This window comes from Tiliqua scincoides, chromosome 2, assembly GCF_035046505.1.
Source record: "Tiliqua scincoides isolate rTilSci1 chromosome 2, rTilSci1.hap2, whole genome shotgun sequence".
NCBI classification, from domain to species: Eukaryota; Metazoa; Chordata; class Lepidosauria; order Squamata; family Scincidae; genus Tiliqua; species Tiliqua scincoides.
In genome coordinates, this window is record NC_089822.1 from 235112405 (window position 1) to 235124769 (window position 12365).

The 12365-nt window shown below is 47.7% G+C and overlaps 1 protein-coding gene across 1 annotated transcript in view; it reads left to right on the top strand.

Annotated features, from left to right (window-relative positions):
• The first annotated feature begins 7615 nt into the window (after positions 1 to 7615).
• The window catches only part of PDZRN3 (PDZ domain containing ring finger 3), a 242832-nt gene continuing 238082 nt past the window's right edge, over positions 7616 to 12365 (top strand). Inside the window, exon 1 of the mRNA XM_066616115.1 lies at positions 7616 to 8878. Coding sequence (XP_066472212.1) covers positions 8159 to 8878 — 720 coding nt within the window. The 5' untranslated portion in view covers positions 7616 to 8158. The remainder of the gene's footprint in view (positions 8879 to 12365) is intronic.

A 12365-nucleotide genomic window follows, 5' to 3' on the forward strand; every position in this document is an offset into this window, starting at 1 on the left:
AGTTGGGAAGGCAGGATGAGATGCCTCCTCCCTACTGCAAACTCAAAGACTCAACCTTCCAGCTGAGAAGAGTTTCCTCCACATTCCCCCTCACCTCCAGCAATAGAAAACAGCTTTTCAAGAAGGGGTCCCAGTTACGAGCCAACATCAGCTTTTCTAAAATATGTGTAATCTAAATAAAGGGCATGTGATGGGTGGGTGGGTGGCTTGCAAATCAGATTTTCTGTATCTCAATCATAAACAAAAGGCTTGGACCATTCTGAGATAATATGAGAGTGTTTTGCACAATTTAGCAGCATTGGAGTTAGTTATCTGGAAAGAAACTGCTAACGAAAAGACTTTTTGCAACCATTACCTGTATCTCCCATCTTAATATTTATGTAGGTTCAAATAACTTTTAGAGAGCCTGCTTATCTGGGCAGGATTTGTGATTATGCTAATGCTAACTATGCGGCAGAGTAAAAGCCCCTACTGTGGTGAAATTACCTGGGAGATTTCTAGCAGGGAACATATATATATATATATATATATATATATATATATATATATATATATATATATATATATATATATTCATTCCTCATAAAATTCTCTCACAGCTTAAAATGATTCTTTCCTTATCACAGAGCAAGAGGAGTGACTGCCAAGCTACACAGATGTTTGAAAAATAAAAACAGATACCAGAAATCTGCAGAATAGAAGCAGCAGGAAGTTCATCTCTGTGTTGAGGGATGCTTTTGTGTGTATTAAGTGCACAATACTGCAGAGAGCAAGAGCTGGAGAGAGCTATTGCCTCCTTGTGGGCTTCCTGGAGAGATCTGGCTAGCTACTATGGGATGCAGTATGCTTGACTAGGTAGGCATTTACTCAGATGCAACTGGAGTTTCTTATATTCTTGGGTGTGTCCGACACTTCTCCTATCTAGCTCTTTGCAAAGGTCAACTACAAGGACCACCCAACCCAGTTCCATACCCAGAATGGAAAGGATCAAGATGCAATGAGGATCAAGCACTTTGCAGTGAAAATGGGAACTGAGGATTGCATTTATTCCTCTTCACTGTGGTGGAAAACAAGCATATTTTCCAGATCTAGATAGGCTTCTGGTGTGGTCTTATGTAGTAGGTCTTGATTATACCTTCTGAATGCTTGGAGATTATATCTGTATGGAAACATATTTTTCAGTTACTAAGGCTTCCTGGCATTAACAGACATGCACATAATTCTCAATGACATTAATGGGACAGCAATAGACCACACAAAGCACCAAAAGAAAAAGAAAAAAATCTGTAAGGGCATAGAGAGATGCATGTGCGGATTTCATTACTTCTTTGTGACAGATTGGAATCTGGCTGGAAAAGTGAGATCTTACAAGTTATGGAAATGTTCCAGTTTACAAAGAGTTAACTGGCACCTTACTCCACCCACAAACATGTTTACTTGGAAATCTCACTAACTTCAACTGGATGTCTTTTAAGGGATAATAATACTACAGAGTTCCTGGAACCCCCACAGATACAGAAACCCGTGGATAAACAAATCCACTGTTGAGAGCACATTATACCCTCCAAGCATGACTGGAGCTGTGCTCTGTTCGGATCACGAGGGTGTTCTGAGGCTCAGGGAGGCCATGTGCAGCCACGCTGAGACTCAGAGGGCCTTAGAATGTCACTTTTTTGAAAAATCAGAAGTGACGTTTTAAAGTCTTCTGGATTCCTTAGAAGAATCCATGAGACCCATGGGGGTTGCACACTTCCTCCCCAGGACTTAGAAAACCCTTTAGAACCTCTAGAAGGCCTCAGAATGTCAGTTCTGATTTTTTCCAGCATCAGAACTCCCTCTGGACAAGACTGGAGCATAGCTCCGGTTGTGTTTGGAGGGTGCAGGTCAGGCCTCAACAGAAGTCGGGGGACCCACATTGAGTCAAATCCCAGGATGCAAAATCAAACTGTACAAGCTTGTATGCAGAAGGTCCCTGGTTGGCATGCTCATGTAAAGCTGGAAAAGGCCCCTGTCTGAGATATTTGATAGCCATAGCCAGTCTGGTTTTGACAATACAGGTCCAGCCTATTTATTATTATTAACTATTTATATACCGCTTTTCAACTAAAAGTTCACAAAGCGGTTTACAGAGAAAAATCAAATAACTAAATGGCTCCCTGTCCCAAAAGGGCTCACAATCTAAAAAGATGCAAATGAATACCAGCAGACAGCCACTAGAACAGACACTGCTGGGGTGAGGTGGGCCAGTTACTCTCCCCCTGCTTAAAAAAGGAACACCCACTTGAAAAAGTGCCTCTTACCCAATTAGCAGGGGTTTGGATTTTTTATACACGGATTTTTTATACATGGATTTGACTCAACACGAATGGCCCCTGCAAATGAGAAGGAATGTGCTGATCCCTGGAGAAGGGGAAAAATGCACCCCTTTAAAATCAGTTTAAAAAACTGAACAGTCCTTTAACAATAACCTCCTTGATGAGAGGGAGGGCAGCTGGCTGACAATCCATCAGTCCTTCTCTCTCCAGCAGACCCCTCCCTTCCCCCTGAGCACATAAAAGAAAGGTGATCACTTTGCCTTGGTGAAGGGTGGGGCTGAGTGAAGCTCCTTTCTAAGCTCTTGGAGGACAACTGATTGATGGATTGTCGTCTTATTGACTCTTATCTTACATCACAAAGGTCAGCAAGGCTGTTTTTAAATCACCAGAGCAAAGAAACTTTGTTTTTTAAATTGATTTGCTATAGTGCATTTTTTTGCCATCCACATGAGTGCTTGGAACGGAACCCACATGAATAATGAGGCTCAACCTGTACTGGGTGGAGCAACAGAGTAATGGCCTGACTCTATATAAGGCAGCTATCTTTAATTTTAAGACTGTGTCTTCAAGAGTTCAAAGCTATTTAGAAAAAAGTTAATGAGAACAATGAAAAGCACATGTTTAATGTAACATCTATTAAACACTAATTTAAACAAACAACAACAACAAAAACAATTTCAGAGTTGGGAAGGCCTTGGCAAATAAAAATGTTTTTTGCTTCAGTCAGAGAAAGGACCTGGGAAGAAGATTAGAGATTACCAGGCACACACCCCTTCCTGCTCAATGCTTTTCCTCTACTTAATGAACAGCTGAACAGGGGAGAACTTTGGTAGTTCTTAACCACTGCCACCATATCAGACTACAGTGTTCAGGCAGCAGAAAAGGAGACCATTTGCAGAAAGCCCATCCCTGGGAATCACTGAATCAAATTAAATCAAATTTAATTAAAAAATTTTAATTAAAAAAATTTAAATTAAAAATCAAAACCACAGTATTGTCTGCAGGGTGAAAAGACAAGGCAACCCACTGAATTACCAGTAAACATGAACTGCGCATGAAAAGAGAAAAAATGTAGTTCACGGGGAGCCCAATCCTGAGCTCAGCATGGACCGCTGAGCAGCGGAGCGGAAAGCGGGGGCAGGGATGAGGCATTCCAGGGAGGGGGAAGGCGGGGAGAGGGCAGGGAGGAGGCCCGGCGGGGAAGAAGGGAGAGGGCAAGGGGAGGGATGCTGGCTGGAGGGAGTGGGGAGGGAGGGAGGGAGGGAGGGAGGTGGGATTGGTGGAATGAAGCTCCACTGGATCCTGAGCCTTCACATCAGGCTCAGTGCCTGACACAAAGGTTCTTACCTCACCACCCCATTGGTGGTGAGAATCGAGTAGCCCCATTGCAGGGGGAAGGGGACAAAAGGCATCTGAGGTGTCGCCCATGGCTGCCGTGGGTACGCAGGATGCGGAGGCAGCCGTTTCTGGTGCCGCTGTAGCCGTGCGCCCTGGGAGTTCAGGACTGGGCTCTAAAAGTCCAAAAGAAAGGGCTTAAAACAAAATGGGAAAGGAAGATGAGTAGAAAGAGTACAAGCAGGCTGATCAGAAATGCCTGAACTCAACTAGATGAACGAACAGCAGAGGCTTGATAGTTAAACACCTGCTAACTGGGTAAGAGGCACTTTTTAAGTGGGTGCTCTTTGATTTAGCAGGGAGAGAGTAACTGTCCCTCCTTAAGCCAGCAGTGTCTTCCCCAGTGGCTGTCTGCTGGTGTTCTTTTGAATCTTTTTAGATTGTGAGCCCTTTAGGGACAGGGAGCCATTAGTTGTTTGATTTTCTCTGTAAACCACATTGTGAACTTTCTGTTGAAAAGAGGTATATAAATACTGTTAATGATAATAACTAATAATAGATGCAGTAACTATTAAGGCTCAGCAGATGCTTCTCAAGGACAAAGCCCACCGCCCAATATCAGTGAAGTTTGCAAACTTGCTTGGAGTGAAAAGAGCAACCAGAGGAAAATAAAAATGAATTCCTTGATGCTCCAGCTAGAACTACAGGGTCTATCACATTGTTCCAGGAATCCTGGTTCCTACACGTCCGGAGAGTAAGTGGGTGCACCTCCTGTGAATCAGTATCAGATACCATGGGTGTAACCTGGCAGAACACAAAAAGCTTCCTTGTGCTTTGGCTAAAGTAACTGATGATGTCAAATTGTCCGACTGGAGGAATGGACGGACCCCACTGGTGTCTCCATCTCACCCCCTTATCTAGACAGATAGATTAGCTGCCCAGTTGACTCAGTACATATATCTCTAATTTATTTCAATCCATATCCGCATGTGGCTGGTGGACAAGGGGTTCTGAACAGGCTACTTGCCTGAACAGGAGTTTCTGAGGAGTTAAAAGTGTCCACAAATAAGGAAAAATAGGCAAAACTTTGGGGCCACCACTGAAAACAGTGACCCTGACTCTTGTGCCCACCAACCAGATTTCTGTCAGTGCTGGGCAGGTTGCTGGGCTTCCAAAGCAGGTCTCACAGTCTAGGCAGCACAGATGAAAAGTGGTGCAAAAATCTCCCATCTGTCTGCCACTGCCAGTAACCTTACTTAAGTAATCTTATTTAAGCTTATTTAAATTAAGTGCAATATTACCTGGGAATAGGTCCCACTGAACACTGCAGAACTTCTGAGTAATCACACATAGGATTGTACTGCATGGCCACAATGCAACTACTGTAAACATCAACCTTAACTATAATGTTACAGTTGTAATGGTTTTAAAGTTATAATGGCTGTAAAGCTTTTCTTAAAGTTATAATGGGTTTCTTTCCACTTTCCATCTTGCTGCCAGTAATCTGCTATGCCAACATTTTTTATGGCATAAAAAGCACAAAAGAGGCTCAAAAGGTACTTTTCGATGTCATGACTGAATATGGTCAGTGAGGATTAGGAGTTGACAGGGGTTGCTATCCACATTCAAGTATTTAAGCTTTGAATTTTGTGATATGGGTTGGGTGGAAGCAGTGGTGTAGCTAAGGAGGTGCAGAGGGTAGCAGTTGTACCGGGCATCAAGGTTTAGGGGGGCAACAAGCTGAGCTTGACACTAGTGACCAAAATTGTGAAAATCTTGATATGTATGAAAAATACCATCATGTTATATATCATTGGAAAGGTAATTTAATGCAGAATACAATGAAACAAACTGCATTGGAATATCTGTATCCTATCAAAAGTTATGGCCAATTAACCAGAAAATGAAAACACAACTGCCTTATGAAACAAAAAGTAGATTTCTTTAACTCAAAACCAACCTATGAGACTGACTGATCTGAGAGCCAATTACATGTCATGTTCAACATGGCGTGTTGAAATGACATGTTATGATACTGCATGAAACTAATAAGGTGTTAATACGAGTCAGCTCTCATTTACATGTATCATAACTGGGTATAAAGGCACTTTTTCAAGTGGTGCCCCTCTTATATTTGGCAAGGGGAGAATAACCATCCCTCTTCACCCCTGCAGTGTCTCAAACAGATCAGGGGCACACTTTTTATTTTATTTATTTACTTAATTAAATTTGATTTTGTCTTGGGGGGGCTTCAAATCTTCTTTGACCCCCACGTAGCAGATAGATGCCTTAGCTATGCCACTGACTGGGGGAGGCAGCAGAGCAAGTAGGTGGCAAGCTGCTGAGGGGAGGAGGTGGGTTCCTCTCAATTTTCACATTTTTAAAAGCCTGGGATTGACATCATTTCCGGGGCAACATTTTGAACTTGGCACCAGGCTACACGATCATTAGCTACGCCCCTGGGTGGACGTCTCTAAAATCTGTAATCATAGCTGGGGGAATATCTCAGCTTTCACTGAAGTCATAGAAAATTAGAGACTTGGTGAAAATTGCTGAACAAAGCAATTTTGCAGACCTGAGTTTTTAGCCCAAAAAACTTAGCAACCAAAAAGGAGAAGCTGAGAAATCTATTGAAAATTTTGGGATTTTTCAAGCTTTCTTGTGGGTTTTGATGGGAAGGGAACCCTTAATTATCAAATGCATGCAGATTAGAGTTCGGCCTTTCCCAAACACTCTCTTGTGTCTCTCCCATCCTTTCACCAAAATATTCTCTCTCTCTCTCTCTCTCTCTCACTGTGTGTGTGCACATAGTGTCCATCCATACCTACCCATAAACGCTTTTCCTCTGGACAGTTATTTATACTTATATTGGGGGGGGGGTATGCTGAGGGCTCAGCTATACAGTTTATTTCTCAACCAGCACTCCTTTTCCAGAACTTCATAGCCTGACCTCCAGTACCTGCCTCATGAGCCTGTAAAGGACTGTTTTAAAAAATGCTGCAGACATTGTCCTTTGACCCTAGTCTGCTGCCTCCCCCCCCCCACCTCCACAGTCTGCTAAGAGTTGGGAGAGGGCGAACAAAGACACTTTTGTCGCCCTATATGAAACATGAGGGTACAGGATAGGTAGCCAGATGTCCTATATTTTCAAGGACTGTGTTATGTTTTAAAACCCACAGCTCTGCAGAACTCCATAGAGCAGAACCACCTCTGAACTCTCTGTAAAAGTGTCCCATCATCGTGGCACAGAAATTACACTGTCGCAGTCCCACTGTGTCTGAGAATACCTGCCCAGGAAAGACTCTCCAAATGCTGAACAGAACACAATTGCACACACAGACATACAAGACACTGCATTTGGCCCCCATGGGGTCCCCTGATGTTGTCTTTAAGTGTTCCCACGATTGCCATTGGTACTGAGGGTTCAGAAGCCAGCTTGGTCAAATGCCAAGATGGGTGTGTGTGCACCCTGGCCAATCTCTGATGCCATTCCTGCATGCATGTGCCTGCACATACACCCTGCTCAGAAAGAATCCCAGGCAACCCAGAACAGGCAGCCTGCAAAGCAAGCAACAAAAGAGAAGACCACTACACGAACAGCACACACTTTCTCTGAAGTCACTGCCCCAAGAGCTTTCCAGAACTGAACCCCAACTCCATGGAGCAAAGCCTCACAAACTCCAGACACAGTTAACACCCCCACCCAGAGATTGCCCAGCAATATAGCAAAGCCTTGACACCCCCCCTTTTCCATATCTCCAGCACAGTCTTCGAGCTGATTATGCTCATGAATAAACAACATTCTCGGCTGCACGAAGCAAAAAGAAAAAAAAAGTAAAAAAAAAAAAAAGGGTGGAAATCGTGCCAAAAAAGGCCAAAGCAGGAGGGGTTGGGGAGGGGGGAAGCTGCCTGAAGAAGGGAAGGGGTGGGGAAAAGTGGCAGAGGGGAAACTCTGCGCTTTAACTCCAGTCAATGTGGTAGAGGATTCCTCCCCAACATTTTCAAGGAAGTCGGAGGCAATTAGTCCAGGCAGTAGACAGCCTGCAGCAGAGCCAGCCAGCCAGCCAGCCAGTCTGGGCTGTTCCCAATGACTAGCAAGACATCCAGGAGAGCGGCTGCAGTGCTTGCCTATGATCATCTCTGTCGTCCGGACTTCTCCTCGGAACTCTTGCCGCTCGGAGGGGGTTGTGTGTCTGGGAGCTGCTGATCCCCGCAGCAGCAGGAGAAGCTCCCCCTTCGCCTTTGAGTAACAGCCGGAGGTGCTACCCCTTTGCCTTTGGGGGGGTTGAGCAGCAGGAGGAGCACTCCCCCTTTTTCTTTGGGGAGTTTGAGCAGCTGCAGGAGGACTCCCCCTTCGCCTTTAGGGGGGCTGAGCGGCAGCCGGAGAAGCTCCCCCTTTGCTTTGAGGGGCTGAGCAGCAGCAGGAGGACTCCCCCTTTGCCTCTGGGGAGGCTGAGCAGCAGGAGCAGCTCCCAGTCGGGGGACCGGGGAGCGCCGGCGCGGGAGCGATGGGCTTCGAGCTGGAGCGCTTCAGCGGGGAGGTGGACCCGGACTTGAAGTGCAACCTGTGCAACAAGGTGCTGGAGGACCCGCTGACCACCCCCTGCGGCCATGTGTTCTGCGCGGGCTGCGTGCTGCCCTGGGTGGTGCAGCAGGGCAGCTGCCCGGTGAAGTGCCGGCGCATGTCCGCCAAGGAGCTGAACCACGTCCTGCCGCTGAAGAGCCTCATCCTCAAGCTGGACATCAAGTGCGCCAACCGGGCGCGCGGCTGCGAGGCGGTGGTGCAGCTGCAGCACCTGGCCCGGCACGCCGAGACGTGCGACTTCTCGCCGGCGCGCTGCCGCCACCCGGGCTGCGGCGAGGTGCTGAACCTGCGCGACGTGGACGCCCACATGCGCGAGAGCTGCGAGGCGCGGCCCGTGGGCGTCTGTGAGCGCGGCTGCGGCTTGGTGCTCACGCAGCGCGAGCGGCCGGCCGGCGCGCACTGCTGCCTGCAGGCGCTCAAGGCGCACGGCGGCGCGCTGCAGGCCCGGCTGGCCGCGCTGGAGAAGGAGCTCAAGAAGGAGGCGCTGCGCGCCGGCAAGCGCGAGAAGTCGCTCCTGGCGCAGCTCTCCGCCGCCCAGCTCGAGCTGCAGGTGACGGCGCTGCGCTACCAGAAGAAGTTCACCGAGTACAGCGCCCGCCTCGACTCGCTCGGCCGCAGCCTCGCCGCCTCCGCGCCCGCCAAGGTGACCGGCAGGCGGCGGGGGGGCTCTTTCGCCCGCGCAGTAGTAGGCAGGCCGAGGACTGCGCTCCGAGGCCGCACTCCTAGCCGCGCCTTCCTGGGAGTAAGCCCCATGGACTGTGGAGGGACTTACTTCTGAGTAGACGCACACAGGATTGGGTCCTAAGGTGGCAATCCTATCCGCACTTTCCTGGGAGTAAGCCCCATTGATTATCATGGAACTTACTTCTGAGTAGGCACGCCTAGGATTGGGCTCCAAGGCTGCAGTCCTAGCCACGCTTTCCTTGGAGTAAGCCCCATTCACTCATGGAACCTACTTCTGAGTAGGCATGCCTAGGATTGGGCTCCAAGGCTGCAGTCCTATCCACACTCACCTGGGAGTAAGCCCCATTGACTATCATGGAATTTACTTCTGAGTAGACAAGCGTAGGATTGTCTACTCAGCGCTGCAAGCTTCCCTTTCTGGGGCAGGAGGCAGAGTTCTGTGGTGCCTCCCACGTGAATGGGGATGCGAGTTTTCTGGGACTTGGAGTCCAATCCTAGGCATGTCTACTCAGAAGTAAGTCCCATGCTGGTCAATGGGGCTCACTCCCAGGAAAGTGAGGATAGGATTGCAGCCTGACATCTCCGGCTTCAGCTGGGGTGGGCTGCTGAAGCCCCCCCCCCCAAAACCTCTTGAGGTGCCCCAGGACTCTTGTCTGTGTTTGCAGAGAACCAGGAGAAGTCTCTTTGCCCCCTGGGACTCTTCGGGAGTGGCAAGGAAGGCTGCCACTCTCAGGAGCTCGCTCTCCTTGCCCTCCCTTCTCCCTGTGGTTCCAGCAGCAGAATGTCACAGGATAGCTTTGCCCCTTGAGTGCCTCCCTTGCACTGGACCCCCTGCGGGACAAGCTCTGCCAGTTGGTGTGGAGCGCCCAGAATGTTTCAGTCCCTCAAGAACTAGCAGGGAGCCCAGAGGGCTCTGCACAGATGTGAGGGTGAAAGGAACAGAAATCCTCCACCCAAGTGCCAGGCTTTGGGCATCTTCCTCTGAGAGAGAGAGAGAGAGAGCAGGCTGGGGGGTGCTTGGGAAAAGACAGGCAAAACCAGGCAGCAGTTCTAGTAGGGAGGTAGGAATTGTGTGTGTGTGCTGGTTCTCTTCCCTTTCCCTTATTAGTCAGGTCTGCTAAGTGGTCAAATCCCTCTCTCCCCACCCACCCCTCCCCCTTTGCTTACAGACATGTCTGTCAGCTGCAGCTTCAGCCAGCTGGAGAGCTCTGCATGGATGACAAATATTTGCAGCTAAACTGCTCACCACCAGCCAGAGAAATTGGACCTGCCTTGTGGAATGGGGGAGAGGGGAGGGGGGAGTAATCAAAACATAAGAAGCAGGTACTAATTTCCCATGCTCATGGCTATCTAATCTATCTATCTAAAGTTAGTCTGTGGAACTCCTTGCCACAGCATGTGGTAATGGCATCTGGCCTATGTGCCTTTAAAAGGGGATTGGACCAATTTGTAGAGGAAAAGTCCATCACAGGTTACAAGCCATGATGGGTATGTGCAACCTACTGATTTTAGAAGTGGGTTACCTCAGATTCTAGATGCAAGGGAGGGCACCAGGATGCAGGTCTCTTGTTGTCTCGTGTGCTCTCTGGGTCATTTTGTGGGCCACTGTGGGATATAGGAAGCTGGACTAGATGGGCCTTTGACCTGCTAGCAGGACTGTTCTTATGTCATGTCATGTCTGTCTCTCTCTCTCTCTCTCTCTCTCTCTCTCTCATACACTGTGGCTAATTGGGCCTCATTGCAAAGGATTTCAAGTGATTTTTTTTCAGCATATTTACTGTGATGTTGCTGGGTTGTATTTTCAACACTGTTTCCTCTCTAGCACAGATGAATCATTTTTCATAGCATTCTGTGAATGCAGTCCAACCATTTCTCCTCCATCATAACCACATTCGATGGAGTTAGTGATGTCTATGTCAGCTCTGCCTTTGGCCAAAAAGAGATAATGTTAATCTACTTTTTGAACCTATTTAAGAGGAGGAGTGTGGAAAAGCATTTTAATTTCCTGTGTTTTGTGGATGATTTTTTTTGGATGATTTTGGATTTTGTGGGTGATTTTTTGAAAGTTTGTGTAGTCAAGCTGGAAACATATTGCGGTCTTGCCCTTGGAAAGATATGCCAGCTATCCATCTGGGTAATGCATACAAGGCCACAGTTGAAGGGTCTCAGAGGCACAGATGGTGGTTCCCTTAAGGGTGTCACAATTTCTTTTCCACTTCTTTTCCTTCAAAGTGAAGGGTTATACCAGAAATGAGATTCTCAGGACTGAAAGTGATACTGAATCACCAGGAATCAGCTATCAAAAAGCAGGAACTCTGACTGAAGACTTTCCCTGACTTGGGAGTCTTCCAAATTCAGCTATTCAGTATCGTTAACGGCCCAGTCCTAATGGGGCCTTGCACTGCAGGAACTAGCATTCCAGCAGCACAAGATTTTTTAAACTGGTGCAAAAGGCAACATGCCATTTCACGCAGCTGGGCTGCCCCTGCAAGCAGCTGCAGTGGCATGCCAGTGGTATTCCATGACCCTCAGTGCCAGAAAGTTAACATGGGGGCAGGAGGGAGGCATGGGGTGGGTGGAATGGGGCAGGGAGGGAGAGGAAAGGGGCAAAGATCAGGGTGGGGAAGAACGTGGAATGAGGCTGGGAAGGGGGGCGCTGTTTATATCCTATCGTCCTTCCTAGCCTTGATCTACCTTCTTGGGTCTACTGGAACCTGTGCCAGTGAATTGCTGGCATTGGTCCAAGTATGCCCAGCAAGGCAGTGAGGGCTTACCCCTGTTTACCCTGTAAACAAATTTTCCCTTACCCAGAGAAGATCTCCAGGATTGTGCCCGTGTGCGCTCCAGCAGCATGACTGCCTTGGTAGGGCAATATTCACCTAGGATTAGACTGTAAATCATAACTACTGCAGACTTAACATAGTATGGGGTCACGACACACAAGGAGGCACAAACCTGCTTTACAGCTCTGTTTGTCCAGAACGTGCTGCTTTCATTGGCCACAATAGTTGTCAATCTCCTCAGGACAAAGAGTGCTATTTTGAAACACCACTAAAGGAAGCAGCATTATTAGAGGTTTTACTGTACATAGATACATGAAATCTGTAATTTTTAATCTACAGTGATTTTGCAGATTTAGGGCATAATCCTAACCAACTTTCCAGCACTGGCATAGCTGTTCCAGTGGGTCATGTACTGCATCCTGCAGTTGGGGGGCAGTCACAGAGGCCTCCTCAAGGTATGGCAGTGTTACCTCAAAGTTGTGTTGCCCTTATGTCGTGCTGGAAAGTAGGTTAGGATTGCGCCGTTAGGCTACAATCCTATCCACATTTACCCGGGGGTGAGCCCCACTGACTCTAATGGGACTTATTTCCGAGTAGACATGCACAGGATTGGGCATAACAGAGTTTTTTTTGTCCCTTGTACTTTTGCAGGATTCCTAGAAC